Source organism: Trichechus manatus, unplaced genomic scaffold, assembly GCF_000243295.1.
Source record: "Trichechus manatus latirostris isolate Lorelei unplaced genomic scaffold, TriManLat1.0 scaffold00118, whole genome shotgun sequence".
Lineage (NCBI taxonomy): Eukaryota > Metazoa > Chordata > Mammalia > Sirenia > Trichechidae > Trichechus > Trichechus manatus.
The window spans coordinates 1,734,286-1,756,371 of NW_004444054.1; the positions used below are offsets into that span (position 1 = coordinate 1,734,286).

Consider the following 22,086-nt stretch of genomic DNA (forward strand, 5'->3'; position numbering starts at 1 on the left):
TTGGTGCTTCCTTAAAAAGGTAGAAATAGAAGTACCATATGACCCAGCAATCCCACTCCTAGGAATATATCCTAGAGAAATAAGAGCCATTACTCATATAGATATATGCACACCCGTGTTCATTGCAGCACCGTTCATGATAGCAAAAAGATGCAAAAAACCTAGGTGCCCATTAAGAGACAAATGGATAAACAAATTATGGTATATCCACACAATGGAGTACTATGCAACGATAAAGAACAACGATGAATCCGTGAAACAACTTACAACATGGAGGAATCTGGAGGGCATTATGCTAAGTGAAATTCAGTCAGTTGCAAAAGGACAAATATTGTTATGAGACCACTATTAGAAGAATCAAGAAAAAGTTTAACCACAGAAGGAAACATTCTTTGATGGTTACGAGGGTGGGTAGGGAGGGAGAGGGGCATTCACTAACTAGATAGTAGACAAGGATCAACTTAGGTGAAGGGAAGGACAGCACACACTACAGGGGGAGTCAGCACAAATGAACTAAAGCAATGGCTAAGAAGTTTCCTCAACACAGCCAAACACTTTGAGGGACAGAGAGTAGCTGGCACTGGGGTCTGGGACCATGGTTTAGGGGGACATCTAGGTCAATTGGCTTAAGAAAGTTTATTAAGAAAATGTTCTGCATCCCACTTTGGTGAGTGGCATCTGGGATCTTAAAAGTTAGCAAGCGGCCATCTAAGATGCATCAATTGGTTCCAGTCCACTTGGAGCAAAGGCAAATGAAGAACATCAAAGACACAAAGAAAAATATTAGCCCAAGAGACAGAAAGGGCCACATAAACCAGAGACTCCATCAGCCTGAGACCAGAAGAACTAGATAATGCCCGGGTGCCACCAATGACTGCTCTGACAGAGAACACAACAGAGAGTCCCCGACGGAGCTGGAGAAAAGTGTGGAGCAGAACTCAAATTCTAGTAAAAAGACCAGACTTAATGATTTGACTGAGATTGGAGGGACCCCAGAAGACATGGCCCCCAGATTCTCTGTTAACGCAAAACTAAAATCATTCATGAAGCCCACGCTTCAAACAAAGATTAGACTGGACTATAAAACATAAAATAATACTCATGAAGAGTGTGCTTCTTAGTTCAAGCAGATACATGAGACCAAATGGGCGGCTCCTGTCTGGAGGCAGGATGAGAAGGCAGGAAGGGACAGGAGCTGGTTGGATGGACACGGGAAACCCGGGGTAGAAAGGGGGAGTGTGCAGTCACATTATAGGGGTTGCAACTGGTGTCACATAACAATATGTGTATAAATTTTGTATGAGAAATTAACTTGAGCTGTAAACTTTGACCTAAGGCACAATAAAATAAATAAATAAAAAAGAAAGAAACCCCATACCCATTAGGCATCACTCTCCTTCCCCCCAGCCCTCGGCAATCACTACTCTACTTTCTGCTCTATGAACATGTCTATTCTGTGTATTTATATACATGAAATCATTACGAGGCCTTTTGTGTCTGACTTATTTCACTCAGCATAATGTTTTCAGGGTTCATCCACGTTGTGGCATGGATCAGGACTTCATTCCTCTTTATGGCTGAATAATATTCCATTGTATGTATGTACCACATTTTGTTGATCCATCCATCATTTGGACATTTGAGTTGTTTCCTTTTTTTTTTTTTTTTTTTTTGGCTACTATAAATAATGCTATTACGAATATTTGTGTGCAAGTTTTGTATGGTCATATGTTGTCAATTCTCATATGTATATATACCTAGGAGTAGAACTACTGGATCATGTGGTAACTCTAAATTTTTGAGGAACTACCAGATTGTTTTCAAAAGAAGCTAGACCATTTTACAATTCCACCAGCAATAGATGAAGATTCCAATTACTCCACATCCTTGCCAACACTTTTTATTGCCTGTATTTTTTTATTATATCCTTCCTAATGGATGCAGAAGAGTCCCTGGGTGGTACAAACAGTTAATGCACTCGACTGCTAATTAAAAGGTTGAATGTTTGAGTTCACCCAAAGGTGCCTCTAAAGAAAGCCCTGGGGATCTACTTTGGAAAAACCAGCCATTGAAAACCCTATGGAACACAGTTAGTTCTACTTGGATACACATAGTGTGGCCATGAGTCAGAGTCAACGCAACAGTAACTGTTTACTGTAGTGGACGTGAAGTGGTATCTCATTGTGGTTTTGATTTGCATTTCGTTAATAACTAATGATGTTAGGCATATTTTCATGTGTTACTGGCCATTTGTATATCCTCTTTGGAGAAATGTTTATTCAAATCCTTTGCTCATGTTTTAATTGGGTTATTTGTTCTTTTATTGTTGAGGTTTATAGAAGTTCTTCATATATTCTGGATATAGATCCTTGTCAGGTATATGACTTGCAAAGTTTTCTTCCATTCTTTGGGTTGTCTTTTCACTTTGTTGGTGGTGTCTTCTGAAGGACAAAAGTGTTTTGTTTTTTGTTTTTTTTAATAAAGTCAATTTATCTGTTTTTTTCTTTGGTTGTTTTTGCTTTTGGTGTCATATCTAAGAAATCATTGCTTCATCCAAGGTTATGAAGATTAACACCTATATTTTCTTCTCAGAGTTTTATAGTTTTAGCGCTTATATTTAGGTCTTTGATCCATTGTTAGCTAATTTTTGTATGTGGTATGAGGTAGAGGTTAAGTTGGAAGAAATTTTTGTAGAATCAACTGATCAGCTCACGGTGTTCAACCACTATGAGGAATAAAGAATAAAAAGGTCACTTTCTCTGGGTTGTCCTGACAGTTTAAAGAGAAAATGGTAGAGGAGAGAGATTAGGTTTCTGTATTAAACTGGACCAAGCTGAGTTCTGTAACCATGCGGAATATGTGCCTTGTGATGTCTCAAATTCTAATGAAGGAGAGTTTACTTTCCATATGGTAGGTTGATGACGTGATGGCTTGGATGTGTACAAAAGATGAACACTGTCTGGCAGTGAGGGAGGGGACTAGAATCCATTTGTTACTATGAGCAGAGAAGTATTTTCATACTTTGGTGGTAATAATGTAGCAGATGCAGGGAGCTCTTAAGAGCACCACTGGCATGGACAAAGGAAAGGAATTAAGGAGAGTGTGCTGGCAACCAACAGAGTTAAGAATAGGATAGGGAAATTCCCTTTATGAGTTGTGATTGTTAACTAAAATGTTGTATTTTCTCCTCATAACGCTTCAGCTAACATTTATTAACCCCTCTTCAGGGCTTCTTGCATTTTTGCATGTCTTCTGAACAGAGGTGTTGACAGCCCACACCCACTAAATGCCGGTATTGCTTCAGCCCAAAATACCCTCATAGATTTCCAGAATGTCCACCATGGATTAGTGCTCCTCTTTTCTAGAACCACTGGTTTTGATATTTATTTTTTGATGGGACTGGGCCTTCTTTGTATCTCTGTCATCTAACATGTGCCTGGAGTATAATTGATGTTCACGTTTGCTGAGCCTTCAGTGTATCTCTGTCATTTAACACGCACCTGGAGTATAACTGATGCTCACGTGTTTGCTGGTCTTAGTTAACTATGTGCTTGCTCGCCCTTCAATTATGCTGCAGTTGAGAAAAAAGACTTAATAGTATCCACCGAAAATTCTGACCATTTTTTATGGAAGTTGACAATCAACTCAGATTCTAGAATTCGTATGTAAGAGCAAAGGGCCAAGGATAGCCAACACATTTTTTTTTCATTTTTAAGCATTTTTTTTAAATTGTACTTTAGATGAAGGTTTACAGAACAAACTAGCTTCTCATTAAACAATTAGTACGCATATTGTTTTCTGACATTGATTACCAACCCCATGACATGTCAACATTCTCCCTTCTTGACCCTGGGTTCCCTATTACCAGCTTTCCTGTCCCCTCCTGCCTTCTAGTCCTTGCCCCTGGGCTGGTGTGCCTGTTTAGTCTCGTTTTGTTTTATGGACCTGTGTAATCTTTGGCTGAAGGTAAATCTCAAGAGTGACTTTAGTACTGAGCTGAAAGGGTGTCCGGGGGCCATACTCTCCGGGTTTCTCCAGTCTCTGTCAGGCCAGTTAAGTCTGGTCTTTTTTTTGTGTGTGAGTTAGAATTTTATTCTTCATTTTTCTCCAGCTCTGTCCAGGACGCTCTATTGTGATCCCTGTCAGGGCAGTCAGTGGTGGTAGCCGGGCACCATCTAGTTGTGTTGGACTCAGTCTGATGGAAGCTGTAGTACTTGTTGTCCATCAGTCATTTGGACTAATCTTTCCCTTGCGTCTTTGGTTTTCTTCATTCTCCCTTGCTCCAGATGGGGTGAGACCAGTGGAGTACCTTAGATGGCTGCTCACAAGCTTTTAAGACCCCAGACGCTACTCATAAAGTAGAATGTAGAACATTTTCTTTATAAACTATGTTATGCCAGTTTAGCTAAGTGTTCCCCAAGACCATGATCCCCAAACCAATCCAATTTTTAAAGTAGAAGAACAAGTTAGGGGGTAATTGTCTTACACTGGTTCAATATTATTATAAAGCTGTGGTAATAGATACAGGATGACTTGGCATAGTGATAGACAATTAGATCAATGAAACAGAATATAGAGCTCAGAAATGGAGACTCGTGGCAAAAAGTGGGTAATTGTTCACCAAACCACTTCCCTGTTCTTTTGAGCATAAACCAAACTACATTTCCCAGACTCCTTTGTTGTCCCATGTGGCTGAGTTCCAACCAATGGACTGAAAGCATAAGTGACACACATCACTTCCAGGCCTGGCCCATACAATCCTCCCATGAATAGTTCTCCACTTTTTCCCTATCTCCCAGATGACATAAGATCTCTTGAGAACCCTAGGTAGGACAAAAGCACAAGATGGAAGAAGCTTGGGTCCCTGAGTTCCTGCCTGGAGAGCTTCCCAGGACGGCAAACCCTCTGGGAGTTCCTGTATTAGATTCGTGATCAAGAAATAAACTTTCATATGTTAAGTTACGGCAATTCTGGAGTTGTTATTAGCCTACCCTAAAACATCATGCCTGTATGGAAACTAGAAAGATGATAGCTAGCCATGCCAGTATTGTAGGGATGATAGGCTATCCAATATACAGGGCTGTGACAATGGTTATGTATATAGAAAACCACAACAGCAAGTTAGATCCCCACACCATGCGCCAATCCAAGTGAATGAGTGAACTCAATGTGGAAACAAAAAAAATAGTTGCCGTTGAGTGAACACCAAGTCATGGCAACCCCATGTGTGTCAGAATACAGCTGTGCTCCACAGGGTTTTCAATGACTGATTTTTCAGAAGTACATAGCCAGGCCTTTCTTCCAAGGTGCCTCTGGGTGGACTTGAACCTTCAACCTTCTGGTTAGCAATTGAACACATTAACCACTCGCAACCACCCAGGGACTCCAGATGTGAAAACAGAATTTTAGAACACTTAGCAGAGTACACAGCAGGACATCTTTATGACATCAGGGTAGGGAATGAACACACCACTCAAAGCACAAATCGGGGGAGGAGGGAGGACTGATGAAACTCAACTGCATAAATATATGTATATATATATATTTTTAATTCTGAATAAAGGCACCATAAGTGTGAAGACAAGCCAAAGACTGGGAGAATATTTGCAACATAACCAATAACCTCAGTCTTTTCCTTTCTTCTCTCTTAGGGCAGCTCATCTGATATTAATCCTTGAATACTCTCCAAGTTCGTAAGAAACACTGATTTGTTGTAATAATTAACCATTGAACTTCAAAGTAACTCTTAAGTGTTAATAACTAACATGCAAGAGCGTACAATATACTAGACACTATTCTAAGTGTTATTCTAGTTCTTTTATATCAACGTTTTAAAAATTTGTTTGTATTAGCTCTTTTAATTCTCACAACAACTCTCTGAGGCAGATCTTCAAGATCGCCACTTACAAATGAAGAAACAGAGATACAGAGAGGTGGGGGGTAGTTGTTATTGTTAGTTGCCAAGGTGAGTTGGCTCTGACTGATGGCAACCTCATGCATGACAGAAGGAAACATTGCTGGGTACTAGGGGATGGTTCGTATGCTCGAGTCCATTGTTGCAGTCACTGTGCATTTTGAGTGCCTTCCCACTAGGGGGCTCATCTTCCAGCTCTATATCAGACAATGTCCAGTTGTGATCCATAGGATTTTCATTGGCTAGTTTTCAGAAGTAGATTGTCAGACCTTTCTTCCTAGTCTCTGTTGAAACCTGTCCACCATGGATGACCCTGCTGGTATTCGAAATACCAGTGGCATATCTTCCAGCATCATAGCAACATACAAGTCACCACAGTAGGACAAACTGACAGATGGGTGGTGGATGGTAGATATAGGAGGTACTATTACCACTCTGGCTGCCTTGCTCCTGAGTCTGCACCATTAACCACTTGGCTGATTTTCATGTTGTATCTGTGGCTGAGTGGAGGGGTAGTTAATTTGCTGGATCGCTCAGGCCAGAGTAGATGCGAGTTGGTTGGGATGGAATGACTGAATTAGATATGTGAACCATTTTCACTGTTGGAATTCTCCAGAACATTTTTCTGGCTCACACAAGCAGAGTTTGCTCATTTCTAGTTGTTTTCTTCCTCTTACCAAGCAGTGGTTTTATGTTGTCAGCATTGTAATGAAGTGTCCAGAGCGTTTATAGAATCTGGAAGCCATTTCCAAATCCAGAATGCTTCAGTTTACTGAATAACGTTTCTTTAATTACTGGCCAATGTAAGCTGTTTTCCAAAGAGTGGAACTGTTTACTGTCAGCTGTATGCCATAATAATGGACAAGAATAGAGTTGTATTGTACTGTATTGCATTACATTGCATCGCATTGTATTGCAATTTTTGGTAATTCAAGACCTCTGTCAGAGGAGAGCACATAGCTTCCCCTGACACTTCATACTTCAAACCGATGAATTACTTCTCAGTCTGGAAAGCGGCCAGATCTCTAAATTGACGTGTTCACTGAATAACAAATTTCATGTAAGAGAGTAATGCCAGGCAGAAGAGGATTTGATAAAAGGACATTTAAACTCTGTAAATGATATAAAATATTCTCCTTAAAAATGTTAATAAGTTGTTAAATGAAAGATTCTGCGGGAAAGGTTTTGTGCTCAATTCAGCTTCTACACATTTCATCCAATAGATTATTGTGGAAGTATATGAGCAGTAGGCTGGACGTTAGGTAGTTTCATGTGAAATATTTCTTGTGGCCAAGCCCTCTCATCTGAAATGTCATACAAACCTCCAGAGTGGCTCTGATTTCCAGGACTGTTGAGCCGCTCTATAATTCAGAAGCAAAGACAGTGTTTGGCACGTTCATGGCGTCCCTTTCTATGACTGGGTTTAGATCAAACGTGTATGTCTTTTTAATCTGTAATTCAAGACAGTGCAAATCCTTTTGGTGGAGTTTTAATGCATTTGTTCTGTTTGCAATGGTCAAGTGCATTCTTAGCACTCTTTACAGAGGTATACAGACAGCATCTGTCAAGTCAGCTCTGACGCCTGGGGGTGTTAGTTGCCTGCTCCTGCATCATCCGCATGATTGCCAGCATGTTTGAGTCCATCACTGTGGCCATTGTACCCATCAGTCTCACCAAGGGTCTTCTTGCCCTTGCTGGCCCTCCACTTCACCAAATGTGGTGTCCTCCGCCAGCGATTGATCCCTCCTGATGACTTGTCCACAGCAAGACAGTCAGACAATGTTCTGTTGTGATCTGTAAGGGTTTTATTGGCTAATTTTTGGAAGTAGATTGCCAGGCCTTTCTTCCTAGTCTGTCTTAGTCTAGACGTTGAAACCTGTTCATCATGGGTGACCCTGCCAGTGATTGAAATACTGGTGGCATAGCTTCCAGCATCACAGCAACACGCAAGCCACCACGGTACAACAAACTGACAGACGGGCAGTAGTAGCGCTCTAGAACTATTTAAAACCTTCCACAACACCTTAAAAAGGGCATAGGTTCTGTTTTAAGAAATAGCACATTCTTTATTTTTCCTTCTGAACTATGCTTCTCTTTAGAAACAAAACAAATTTCCCCAATTTTAAACAGATTTTCAGGTCTTTAGAGAGAAAAAAGCAACAATCTCTTTTTATTGTAAATGTTCAGGGATTTTATGAACACTAAAGCCATTTTAAGGAGCTCTGGTGGCACAGTGGTTAAGAGCTTGGCTGCTCACCAAAAGATCGGCAGTTCGAATCCACCAGCTGCTCCTTGGAAACCCTATGGGGCAGTTCTACTGTGTCCTGTAGGGGTCACTATGAGTTGGAATCGACTAGACAGCAACGAGCAGTAGTAGGTAGATGGCGCAGTGGTTAAAGTGAGCAGCTGCTAACCGAAAGGTCGGCAGTTTGACTCCACCAGCTACTTTGTGGGAGAAAGATGTGGCAGTCTGCTTCCACAAAGCTTACAGTACTGGAAACCCTATGGGCAAAGGCCTAACTAAGGTATGGCAGATAGGGCGCACGCCCTGGGCGCCGCTTGAGGAGGGGCACCAACAAGCAGTTTCTTCTTAGCCATCACAGTTTCCGTCACCAGCTGTGAGATCATTCTTCAATTTAAACTAATTCCCATAGGGGCTATTTTCCGTAAACAGGCCCCTGCCTATGGGGCAGTTCTTCTCTGTCCTATAGGGTCACTAAGAGTCTGAATAGACTCTACCGCAACGGGTTTGGTTAAAGCCATTTTTAAAATGTTATCTTTTGCAGGCCTTATCTAAATAAAAGGTTAGGACTACCCTTTTAAAATGATGAAAACGAAACATTTAATCTTCACTAGAGTTCTGTGTACTTCTTCCAGCTGTCATTGCTTATTTTTCCCAGTAAATGGTCATGTTCCTATGACTGGCTCATTTTATTTCAAACAAGTAGCCATTTCAGTACGTTCAGACTCTTTATTTAATAGACTAGGCTTCATGACTGAATGCAGAGATATAATTAGGAAGTTTATACTTTAACAGGAACTAGACTGTGGTGTCGTTGTCTGAAAGAGATTGCAAATATATAAACCACGAAAGCTTTGGAAAGGCCTGGAAGAGAAGTTTGGACCACATCAACTTTACGTATTTGAATCTGACACATACACATCCCAGTGTGTCATAGCTTCAGAGTGTCAGAGGAATCAGTTATAACCCATTAACATGCTCGACTGCTAACCAAAAAAGTTGAAGGTTTGAGTCCACCCAGAGGCTCCTCAGATTTACAGGTAGGCCTGGCGATCTACTTCGGAAAAATCAGCCATTGAAACCCCTATGGATATGGACCAACCATAACGGAAATAATGAGAATGCTCACGCATTGTGAAGAATGTAACCAATGTTACTGAACAATTTGTGTAGAAATTGTTGAATGAGAACTGCTATGTAAGACTTCACAAAAACACAAAATATTATTAAAAAAAGAGCCCCAATGGAGCACAGTTCTACTCTGACACATATAGGGTCGCCATGAGTCAGAGTCAGCTCCAGGCAACTGGTGCTGGTACTGGTCCTATATGCAAAGAGACTGTCCTTCTATATTGAGTAGTAAACAGAAATTATTAATAAATGTCTTCTGTCTTTGACAGAAAGTAGGCTCTCTTTCAGGGTCCACCCTGCTGGATGAAGCCTCAGCATAACCAGCGTCTGCTTTCATGATCCTCTGTCTCCATTCCGCGCCCCCCAACCCCCGCCTTCATCCTAAACTTCTCATTCTCTTATTCTGACTTGTAAATTAGCTGGGTTCCAGGGAGCTCTGAATGAACTTTCTGAGCTAATATTCAGTCACTGTCATTAGGTGCCTTCAATGGATCCCAACTCATAGCAGCCACATATGACTGAATAGAATTGCCCCATAGGGTTTCCTAGGCTGTAATCTTTATGGGAGCTGATCACCAGGTCTTTTTCCCACAGAGCCACTAGTGGATTTGAACTGCCAACTTTTCAGTTAGCAGCCGAGTGCTTAACCATTGCACCAACAGGGCTTTTATATTCAGTGGTACATGTAGATATTCCTAATCTCACCTCTTCTGGGCCACTCACTGTTTTTGAAAAAAAGGACTGCTCATCTCAGAGATGTCATATAAATGCTTGTGTGCATGCATATACAGTTACACACGCACACAAGCACCACGTGTGTGTGTGTGTGGTGTGTATGTGTGTGTGGTGCATGTATGTGGTATGAATCTGGTGGTGTGTGTGTAGTATGTGTGCATATGTGTGTGGTGTATGTGTGTGTGTGTGGTGTGTGGTGCATGTATGTGGTGTCCATGTGGTGGTGTTTGTGGTATGTGTGTGCATATGTGTGTGGTGTGTGTGTGCATGTGTGGTGTATGTATGGTGTATGTATGTGGTGGTGTGTCTATAGTGTGTGTATTTGGTGGTATGTGTGTAGTGGTATGTGTGATGTAGATGTAGTGTGTGTGGGGTATGTGTGGTGTATTGTGATGTGTGTGGTGTGTGCTGTGTGTGTTGTGTGTGGTATGTGTGTATGATGTGTGTGTGGTGTGTGTATATATGTGGTGTGTGTGTGGTGTGTGTATGTATGTGTGTGGTGTATATGTGATGTGTGTGTGGTATGTGTGCAGTGTATGTATGTGTGGTGTGTGTGTATGTGTGATAAGTGTGTGATGTGTTTGTGTGTGTGTAGTGGTGTGTGTGTGTGCGGTATGTGTATGTAGTGGTGTGTGTGTATGGTATGTGTATGTGTGGTGTGTGTGTGTGTGGTATGTGTGTGTGGTGTGTGTGTGTGTGGTATGTGTATGCAGTGGTGTGTGTGGTATGTGTATGTGTGGTGCATGTGGTGTGTGTGTGTGTGTAGTGTGTGTGCATGTGTGTTTCCTTTCTGCTTTTGCGGAGCCCCTTCAGTGCAGGGACTTAGTGGCAGATGTGTATGCAGTGATAAAGGGAACTCTTTCCCACATTTACTTCCAGAGAAATACTTTCCAAGGCCAACCACTAACAGCCAGGTCAGGTTATAAATGGGACTACAGCCTTATGATTGGTTGGTAATTCCAAGTGATGGGGGAACCCATCCATTTTTTATGACGATATAATTAACACGCTGTCTGTCTCCCACAGGTTCAACCTTTGGAAATGAAGACCAGCCGGCTCTGAAGGCAGCTTTGCCTTCCAAAGACACACCCAAGGGAGTCAGCCGGGCGGCACCCCCAGCGTCCTCCAGTGTGACCACACCCCGCAGGAGTTTACTTCCAGCACCCAAATCTACTTCCACACCCGCTGGTAAGACTTTCTGCCGTGGAGAAGCTAAGCAGTGGAGTGCCCTTTCTGCGTTAAATAGAAAGTATTTTGAAATCCCTGTATACATTAGTAATTTAAATGGGATGATAGATGAATTTTAAATGGCATTTAAAGTAAATAATAATAAGAATGCCAGTCTTTTCAAAGCACTTTTATATACAGTGAAACCTGCAAAAGCCGGAACTCGGCGAGACTGCCTTGTTTTTCCGTGTCTTGCAAGTTTTCCGCCTTTGACAGGGTGCAGTCTTAACACTTTTATGTCGCTCTCCATTAGTGGAAAATATTTGAGTTTTCCTTCTCTGACAGGTTTCCGCCTTACGCAGGTTCTGACTTTCTCAGGTTTTACTGTATTTGTTGTTGTATGTTGCCATCGGCTCTGACTCGTGGTGACCCCATGTAGGGCAGAATGAAACACTGCCTGGTCCTGTGCCATGTTCATGATTACCAGCAGGCTTCAGTCCACTGTTGCCTTCCAACCCAGGGGATTCATCTTCTAGCATTATATCAGACAATATTCTGTTATGATCCATAGGGTTTTCTTTGGCTAATTTTTGGAAGTAGATCTCCAAGCCTTTCTTCCTAGTCTGTCTTAATCGGGAAGCTCCACTGAAACCTGTCCTCCATGGCTGAGCCTGCTGGTATTTGAAATAACGGTAGCATAGCTTCCAGCATCACAGCAACATGCAGGCCACGGGAGTATGACAAACTGGTGGGTTTTCCTATACACATATGTTTAAATTCTCATAAATGCCTCTCATCCTTGACCCGCTAGTAACCCGCTGAATCACACAGTTTCCATTGCAGAAAACAAAATCAAGCGATTTTGAGCAGATTGACATTTAGCTCAGGGAGGCGGGGGCCTGCAGGATCCATGCTGCCAAACAGATGCCCCATACCCTACCTCTCCACACCCACAAAGCTGGTCACTAGACCCAGGAACTCAGCTAATGTGAAGGGGTGCCAAGTGGTTTATATCTGGAAAAGATTCCACTAAGTCAGAGAATAAATATATATGTGATTTTGTTAGATGTTGCCAAATTCCCCTTCATAGGAGTTGTAGCATTTTATTTGCTCACCGGAAATGTATGAGAATGCCTATTGCCCTGCACCCTTATAAATAAAGTGTGTTTTCGGAGTTTGCCAATGCAATAGATGAGGTACTGTAGTCGAGTGGATTCTGACTCATAGCAACCCTATAGGACAGAGTAGAACTGACCCATAGGGTTTCTAAGGCTGTAATCTTTATGGAAGCAGATTGCCTGGTCTTTCTCCTGTGGAGCTGCTGGGTAGGTTCAGTCCACCAACCTTTCAGTTAGCAACTGAGCACTTGACCACCAGGGCTCCTTTCCAAAAATAAACTGACAAAAATACAATACACAAAGTAACTATAGCACCATTGAAATAAAAAAAGACGGAGAAGAACTTAAATGTCCATTAGTAGGAGACTGGCAGAACAAACTGTGGTAGATCCATAGGATGGAATACTGTGCAGCTGTCACATGAATGGGGAAAATTAATGAATGTTGTGATCAAGGACCCAATAGTTGGATCTTGATCACAAGGAGGGAAAATATGGAACAGAACTTCAGATTCTTATTGGAAACCAGACTAACGGATCCATTCAAACTGGAGGAACCCCCAAATCTATTGCTTAGAAACAACTTTTAAGCCTTGAAACAAAACTATTCCATGAAGTCATCTTTAAACTAAACAACAATTTAGCTCATTTAATAAAGAATGCTCACCTTAATACTACTCAGCCAGTAGAGAAATGAAGTCTTAATACATGCTACAGTATGGATAGAGTTTGAAGACATTGTGCTGAGCTAAATAAGCCAATCACAAAAGGACAAATATTGTATGACCTCACTTAGGTAAAAAGACAAGAAAAGGCAAATGTATAGAGACCAAAGTTTATTAGTGGTTACCAGGGGTAGGAGGGAGGAGAAAGAGGGGGGTTAATGGTGATGGAAAAATCACATTGATTAAGGGTAGGGTTGCATAGCTGTTTATTATAATTGCTGTCAATCAGTTGTACACCTGTAAAAAGTTGAATTGGCAAAAGTTGTAAGATAGATATATTTACAACAATGACCAAAAAAAAAAAAAAAATAGCTGCTGAGCTGCTGAGGCTGCTTATGTACAAATACCTCATGGATTTGGTTCCTTGGTTTGAAGGTTTAGAGTCGTGGTTTCGTGGGACATCCCAGTAAATCGGCCCAATAATGTGTTTAATGCTTCTCTTTTACCTCCTAGTTAGTTTCATAGTGCCTGTGGTCTTAAAAGCCTGCAAGTGGCCATCTAAGGCACAGCAATTGGTCTCCACTCACCTGGAGCAATAGAGGAAGACGGAGAGTCAGGAATAGTAGGAGGATGTGGGACTAATTGCCTCCATGAACAAGTGCCTCCTTGCCACGAGACCACAAGAACTGGATGGTACTTGGCTACTATTACTGAACATTTTGATCAAAGATTCCATAGAAGAATCCTGATCAAAAGGGGGAAAATGCAGAACAAATTTCAACTTCTCATGGACTTTAGACTTTCTGGAGCCATGGAGGGTGGATGAACCCCTGAAACTATTGCCTTGAGATAATATTTATATCTTAAACCAAAAATATTCCCTGAAGTCTTCTTAAAACTGAACAATAGTTTAGCATAACTACTAAAAAAGCTCTGCCTTGAGCATTATGCTCTTTTAAGAACTATCTATATGGGATCAAATTGACAACAGCAACTTGAAAGATTAGACAGGAACCTTAGCGGGCAGTGAGTTTATGTTAATGAGGGAGGAACAGCTCAGAAAAGAAGGGTGAGAATGATTGCACAACCTGAAGAATGTAATCGATGTCACTAAATTGTACATGTAGAAACTGTTGAATTGGTGTATGTTTTGCTATGTATATTCTCAACAACAAAAACAAAATAAATAAAATCTAGAAAAAATAAAAGAATTTCTCCTTGAGCAATGAACTCTTTTAAAGAATTATCTACATGAAATTGAATGGACAAGAGTAACTCTAAAGCACAGACAAGAACTTTAAGGGGCAGAGAGTCTAAGTTAACGGTGGTGAAACATTACAGGCAGAGATAGGGAGAATGGTGACACAATAGGAAGTATGTAACCATTGTCAATGAACTGTAGTAAAAATTGCTGAATGGGTGTAAGTTTTGTTGTATATATTTTCATCAAAGTTTTAAAAACTAAAAGTATAAAAAAGAAAAGAATGGGGAAAGATTCCTACATATACTACTACTTGAAGAGATATTGTTAAGTGACAAATGAAAGATGGAGAAAAATACGTACAATAGGCTACCTTTCTAAGCAATGGGGAAATATATATATTTGCTTATATTAAGAAAAGCAACGAATTTTTTGAAAAATGGTTACCTACAGAGGGAAAGGAATAAACAGGATGGAAAGAATAGGAATAGAAGCTAGACTTTGAATACACCTTGTTTTGTAGATTTGACTTTGAAACTCTGTAGCAATTTTACACAATTATTAATTAAAATTATGTTTTAAACAGTACAGTTAAACAAATGAAAGTAACTATATCCTGTTGGTGGCATAATCACACAGAAGAACTATTCCAAGTGACTTTAAAAAAGAGTAATTTGATTGTATATCTCCTATAAAATATACCCTAAGTTTAAAATTGGGGGCAGTGGTGGTTCACAGGTAGAATTCTTGCCTTCCACTTGGGAGATGCAGGTTCAACTCCCAGCTAATGCATCTCATGTGCAGCCACCACCCATCTGTCATTGGGGGCTTGCCTGTTGCTATGATGCTGAACAGGTTTCAGGAGAGCTTCCAGACTAAGGTGGACTAGGAAGAAAGACCTGGCAAGTTACTTCTAAAAAATCAGCAATGAAAATCTATAAATCATAACAGTCTGATCCCACTGTGCATGGTGTCACTGTGAGCTGGGGGCTGACTCAATGGCAGCTGACAACAACAACAAATTTCGAAAAGAATTGCAACAAAAATCTTTTAACTGTCTTCAGTAACTGTATTATTGATGGTAATATTGGTAATGTTATTTTTCATTTGTTGTTATTCTGAGATTGTTTATTATGGGATAAAACATATAAGTAATTATTTTGGCACCATTGAGAAACTAGTTTTGGTGTAGTTGAAAGGAGATACATATTTAGGTTAGTTAGATTAAATTTAAAACCCAATAGTGGATTACCCTCTATTGTGATCCCTGTCAGAGCAGTCGGTGGTTGTAGCTGAGTACCCTTGAGTTTTGCTGGACTCAGTCTGGTGGAGGCTGGATAGTTGTGTTCCATTAGTCCTTTGGACTAATCTTTCCCTTATATCTTTGGTTTTCTTCATTCTCCGTTCCTCCAGACTGGGTGGGACTGGGGAGTATATTAGATGGCCGCTCACAAGCTTTTAAAACCCCAGACGCTACTCACCAAAGTAGGATGTAGAATATTTTCCTTATAAACTATGTTATGCCAGCTGAGCTAAATGTCCCCAAGAACATGGTTCCCAGCACTCAGCCCAGTAACCCAATCCTTATGGGAGTTTGGATGTGTCTATGAAGCTTCTGTGACTTTGCCTTGGCCAAGTTGTGCTGGCATCCCCAGTATTGTATACTGTCTTACTCTTCACCCAAGTTACCCTTTATCTATTTTCTAGTCAGTGTTTTTTCCTCTCCACCCCTCCCCTCCCTTGTAACCATCAAAGATTGTTTCTTTCTGTGTGGAAACCTTTTCATGAGTTTTTATAATAGTGGTCTCATACAGTATTTGTCCTTTCGTGACTGACTTATTTCACTCAGCATAGTGCCCTCCAGATTCATCCATGTTGTGAAATGTTTCGCAGATTGATCATTGTTCTTTATTGTTGCACAGTATTCCATTGTGTGTATGTACCATAGTTTGTTTATCCATTCATCTGTTGCTGGGCACTTAGATTGTTTCCATCTGTTTGCTATTGTGAATAATGCTGCAGTGAACATGGGTGTGCATATGTCTTTTCATGTAATGGCTCATTTCTATAGCATATATTCCTGGGAGTGGGATTTCTGGATCATATGGTATTTTTATTTCTAGCTTTTTAAGGAAGCCCCATATTGTTTTCCAAAATGGTTGTACCATTTTGCATTCCCACCAGCAGTGCATAAGCGTTCCCGTCGCCCTGCAGCATCTCCAACATTTGTTATTTTCTTTTTTTTGATTCATGCCAGTAATGTCGAGGTGAGATGGTATCTCCTTGTACTTTTGATTTGCATTTCTCCAATGGATAGTGATTGTGAGCATTTCCTCATGTGTCTGTTAGCTGCCTGAATGTCTTCTTTGGTGAAGTGTCTGTTCATATCCTTTGCTTATTTGTAAATTGGATTATTTGTCTTTTTGTTGTAGAGGTGTTGGATTTTCCTGTAGATTTTAGACATTAGACCTTTGTCAGATTTGTCATAGCCAAAATTTTTTTCCCAGTCTGTAGGTTCTCTTTTTGCCCTTTTGGTGAAGTCTTTTGATGAGCATAGGTGTTTAATTTTTAGAAGATCTCACTTATCTAGCTTTTCTTCTGGTGTTTGTGTATTGTTAGTTATGGTTTGTATCCTATTTATGCCATGTATTAGAGCCTCTAGCATTGACCCTATGTTTTCTTCCATGAGCTTTATAGTTTTTGGTTTTATATATAGATCTTTGATCCATTTTGGGTTAGTTTTTGTGTATGGTATGAGGTATGGATCCTGTTTCATTTTTTTTACAGATGGACGTCCAGTTTTGCCAGCACCATTTGTTAAAAAGACTGTCTTTTCCCCATTTCATGGCCTTTGGGCCTTTCTTGAAGATCAGGTGACTGTGGGTGAATGGATTTACATCTGGGTTCTCAATTCTGTTCCATTGGTCAGTGTGTCTGTTGTACCAGTACCAGGTTGTTTTGATTACCGTAGCTGTGTATAGTAGGTTCTGGGGTCAGGTAGTGTGAGACCTCCTACTTTGTTCTTCTTCAATAATGCTTTACTTCTCCAAGACCTCTTTCCTTACTATATAAAGTTAATGATTAGTTTTTCCATCTCGTTCAAGAATGCTGTTGGTATCTGGATAGGGATTGCATTGTATTTGTGGATTGCTTTGGGTCGAATTGTCATTTTCACAATGTTGAGTCTACCTATCCATGAGCATGGTATGTTTTTCCATTTATGTAGATCTCTTTTGGTTTCTTGCAGTAGTGTTTTGTAGTTTTCTTTGTATAAGTCTTTTACATCCCTGGTTAGATTTATTCCCAAGTATTTTATTTCTTTAGGGGCTATTTTAAAAGGTATTGCTTTCCTGATTTCCTTTTTGTCCTTCTCTTTATTGGTGTATAGGAATCCAACTGATTTTTGTGTGTTTATCTTGTATCCTAAACTCGGCTGAATCTTTCTATTAGTTCCAGTAGTTTTCTTGTGGAGTCTTTTGGGTTCTCTGTGTATAGTGTAATGTCATCCATGAATAGGGATAGTTTTACTTCTTCCTTATTGATCTGGATGCCTTTTATTTCTTTTTCTTGCCTTATTGCTCTAGCTAGGACTTCCACCACAATGTTAAATAGGAGTGGTGATAACGGGCAAACTTGTCTTGTTCCTGTTCTCAGGGGGAATGTTTTCAACTTCTCTCCATTAAGAATGATGTTGGCTGTTGGTTTTGTATAGATGCCTGTTATTATGTGGAGGAATTTCCCTTCTATTCCTATTTTATTGAGAGTTTTTGTTAGGAATGGGTATTGGATTTTAAAAAATTCCTCTTCTACATGCATTGAGATGATCATGTGAATCTTTTATTTTATTTATGTGATGAATTACGTTAATTGGTTTTCTAATGTTAAACCATCCTCGCACACCTGGTATGAATCCCACTTGGTCGTGGTGCAATATTGTTTTGATATGATGCTGAATTCTGTTGGCTAGAATTTTGTTGAGAATTTTTGCATCTATATTCATGAGAGATACTGGTCTGTAATTTTCCTTTTTTGTGGTGTCTTTGCCTGGTTTTGGCATGAGTGGTATGCTGACTTCGTAGAATTAATTCGGAAGTATCCCTTCCTTTTCTGTGTTCTGAAGTAGTTTGGGCAGTACTGGTGTGAGCTCTTCTCTGAATGTGTGGTAGAATTCTCCACATGTTTAAAATTTTACCTAATAATATGTTAGAATATGTAGAGAGAATGGCTGTTTCAGTGGAGTTAAAGTTAGATGGAAATAAGAATTTTCAGGTGTGGAGGGGAGAGGGCAAAAGGCATTCCATGATTTTTCCAAGTATTTCTGCTAATAGGAGATGCTGCTAAATTAATGGGGGACAAGTACGGTGAGATTTTTGAAAGCCGTATCATCTGGATAATAATAATTGTCTTCCACTTTGTATTACTTTATAAAACGCTTCAACACACCGAATCTGGTTTAATCCTCACAGACACCCTGGGAGGTGGGCAGGGAAAGTATCATTTTACAGATGGGGAAATAGAGACACAGAGAGTTGAAATGAATTTGTTAAATGATCACGAAGCAGAGTCGGGAAAGAAACTCGTGTTGTCTGTGTTTCCAGTGCTCTTTCCCTAATGATATTATAAGTACACAGCTGGGGACCATCAGCATTCCTCTGTCGCCATGATGTACCTTTTCCAACTAGGTTTCCCGGGTGGGAACTAGGGATGGTGGTGTTAAAACCAAAAAGCCAAACCCGTTGCCATCGAGTCAATTCCGACTCATAGTGACCCTACAGGACAGAGTAAAACTGCTCCATAGGGTTTCCAGGGAGTGGCTGGTGGATTCGAACTGCCAACCTTTTGGTTAACAGCCGAGCTCTTAACTACTGCGCCATTTGGTGTTAGGGAAATGTACTTAGAAACAAAAACTACTCCCAACTTAGAAAACCTCTCCATAAAAGAGAAGAGAAAGAAAAGTTTTATTATTGAATAAACATTAAATCAGAATGTGCTACATCACAGGTAGTCAAAAAGACAGAAAGAAATCTCAGGGCTACAACCCATTACTTTCAGGGGTTCGAGGTAAAATTGCTGATTTTCTTGTATCTTTATGGCAGGAGCCCTGCAGTTATGCTAATCTCCTTCCAGGAAACTGGAGGTAGGGTTGTGAGCTTCCTTGATTACATTTCAAAAGAGATGGCTCCCAAGTCCTTGAGAAAACATCCTTGATTTACATGCTTTTCACAGAGACGGAGAAAGACCTTACAATAACAGATTTTCTGAAGTGAATTCTGAAAGAAAAGGGGCGGCGTCTCTTCCTTCATTTTCAACAGGGAGAATTAAAACCTCTTACTTCCGCCACCCCTCTGTCAGTTTGTCTTCCTGTGGCGGCTTGTGTGTTGCTGCGATGCTGGAAGCTCTGCCACCAGGACTTCAGATACCAGCAGGGTCACCACTGGTGGACAGGTTTCAGTGGAGCTTCCAGACTAAGACAGACTAGGAGGAAAGACCCGGTGATCTACTTCTGAAAATCAGCCAGGGAAAACCCTATGGAGCTCAACAGAGTATTGTTCGATATAGTACTGGAAGACAAGCCCCCTAGGTTGGAAGGCATTCAGAATACACAGGGGCTGCAACAATGGACTCGAGCATGCTAACAATTGTGAAGATGGTGCAGGACCGGACAACGTTTTGTTCTGTTGTACATGGGATCGCCATGAGTTGGAGCTGACTCAATAGCAACTAACAACATTTTTTAATTATATTTGCCCCCAGTGGTAAACAGGGAGAGACACGGGGTTTCTTGCCTCAGGCCAGACCCTTTTCGAGGTCACAGGTAAACTCAGCTGATAATGGCTAGATCTCTGTGTTATCTTCTCCTTACTCCGAGCTCAGGCCCAAGTGGCTGGGCGGACTCCATGCATCTTTGGCAGGTTTCCAGGAGAATTCCAAATAATACAGCTGAGCAAGAGAAGTATGAGCCCTGCCCTAGAAACCTGACACCATCTTGCGTGTGTGAAAAGTTACCCAGTCCTCTCCACTGTTAAAACAAAAATCGTATTAAGTCAATAATAGATATTAACTGAAGTTTATTTAATGTACAATTTGCAAATCGGGGTAACATTTCAACTAGGGAGTTGAAAATGTTCCGAAGAAGAAAGAACTTCCGAAGATTCTTATACCCCATCTCATTGCTAGTAATTATACATTGCCATGGGAAAGGGCTGAAACAGAACTGATAAAACAATTTGTGTTCAGGAAGGATTTTATACAACATAGTCTTGAAGAACAATGAAAATACTTACTGATTTACCCTAAAATATAGCTCTCTTCCGACCTTTGGAGTTTCTGTTGTTGAAACTGCACATAGATAATTCTTTAAAAGAATACTGTGCCTAAGGCAAAACGTTCTTTACTAGTTAATCTAGACCACTGAGTGACATAAAGGTGACTTTTAGGAGACCAGTATTCTGAAGGCTCAAGGTTCAAAGATCGCCTCAGAGCGACAGCTTGAGTGGGTCACCCTAATCTCATGGAACCCAGAAATCTGGATTTCACAAGAATTAAAAACTTCATTCCTCCCCACTGAAAATATTTGTGTTATTTTTACAGAGGCCAACTTTAAGTCTGTACTTGTTTGTGCTTTAAAAGGGTGCTTACAGTTGTGGGGCTTTGGTGGCGCAGTAGTTAAGAGATCGGCTGCTAACCAAAAGGTTGACAGTTAGAATCCAGCAGCTGCTCCTTGGAAACCCTGTGGGGCAGTTCTACTCTGTTCTACAGGGTTGCTATGAGTCGGAATTGACTTGGCGGCAACGGGTTTTACAGGCATCGGGTGAATTACTTGCCTCGCTCCTAGAGGTGTGAATTTCACGATGATGATCGTTGCTTCCTTTCCTCTTCTGGACCATAGCACGCTGTGCACGTGGTCTTCCTGTACCAAGTCAGTGACCGGGTTACTGAGTGTCTGCACTGGGGGCTAAAAAGGTTCTGGAGAGAAAAACATGAGTGAGACATGGTTCCTGTCCCCTGTAACAGACTCCTGGTGGGGAAGCAAAAGCAATGATCAGAACCTTGTTGGCTGCAGGCTCCTCACATAGACAACTCGATGACAAATAATCCCTTAACTAATAGACTAGAGGCAAAGGGAGCACAAGTTTAGAGGAGAGATTACAAATTTGGTTTTGGATGAGTTTATGGGGCTTGGGAAACATCTAAAATGCATTCTCAGAGAAAAGACATGCAGTTGTTGTTGAGTGCCATCCAGTCGATTCTGACTCATAGCAACTCCATGTGACAGAGTAGAACTGCCCCATAGGGTTTTCTAGGCTGTAATCTTTACAGAAGCAGACCACCAGGTCTTTTTCTGGCAGAGCTTCTGGGTGTGTTCAAACCACCAACCTTTGGGTTGGTAGCCAAGCGCTTAATGGTTGTGCCACTGGGGCATGCAGCAGTCAGCCGGAAGTAAGAAGCCTAGAGCACTAGGAAAGCTTTGGGGTGGAGATTTAGATTTGGCAGTCTTTAGCATATAGTCATTGCTCTGGAAATGGAAGCTATAAGCGTATGTCTGTTTCCATGGGAGGAGGTAGGCAGTGCTAGAATAAAAGGTTTGAGAGCAGCGCAGTTAATAACGTCAGAATATAAGGAGCTTGCAGAGGAGGCCCTCCAGAGAAAGAAGAGCTTTCAGGAAATAGATGAGTGGATGGCAGATGGACAAGTGGAAGCCATGAGCCTAGATTGTTCCTTAATGAAATGGAACGGGGAAGAGAAGGAAAATCGGGTGGTAGCCTGAAAGGAAAGCACACACAGAAGTTCTTGGTTTTTAGAATACGTGAAACTTAACCTTTATGTTTAAGGAGGACTGGTCGCACAATGGTTAAGTGCTCGGCTGCTAACTGTAATGGTTGACAGTTCAAACTCACCCAGCGGCTCTTCAGC

General features: G+C 40.9%; 1 protein-coding gene across 1 annotated transcript in view; it reads left to right on the forward strand.

Moving 5' to 3' along the window:
• The window catches only part of MTUS2 (microtubule associated scaffold protein 2), a 503,981-nt gene that overhangs the window by 274,866 nt on the left and 207,029 nt on the right, over positions 1 to 22,086 (forward strand). Inside the window, exon 4 of the mRNA XM_004384151.3 lies at positions 11,049 to 11,210. Within this exon, the coding sequence (XP_004384208.3) occupies positions 11,049 to 11,210 (162 nt within the window). The remainder of the gene's footprint in view (positions 1 to 11,048; positions 11,211 to 22,086) is intronic.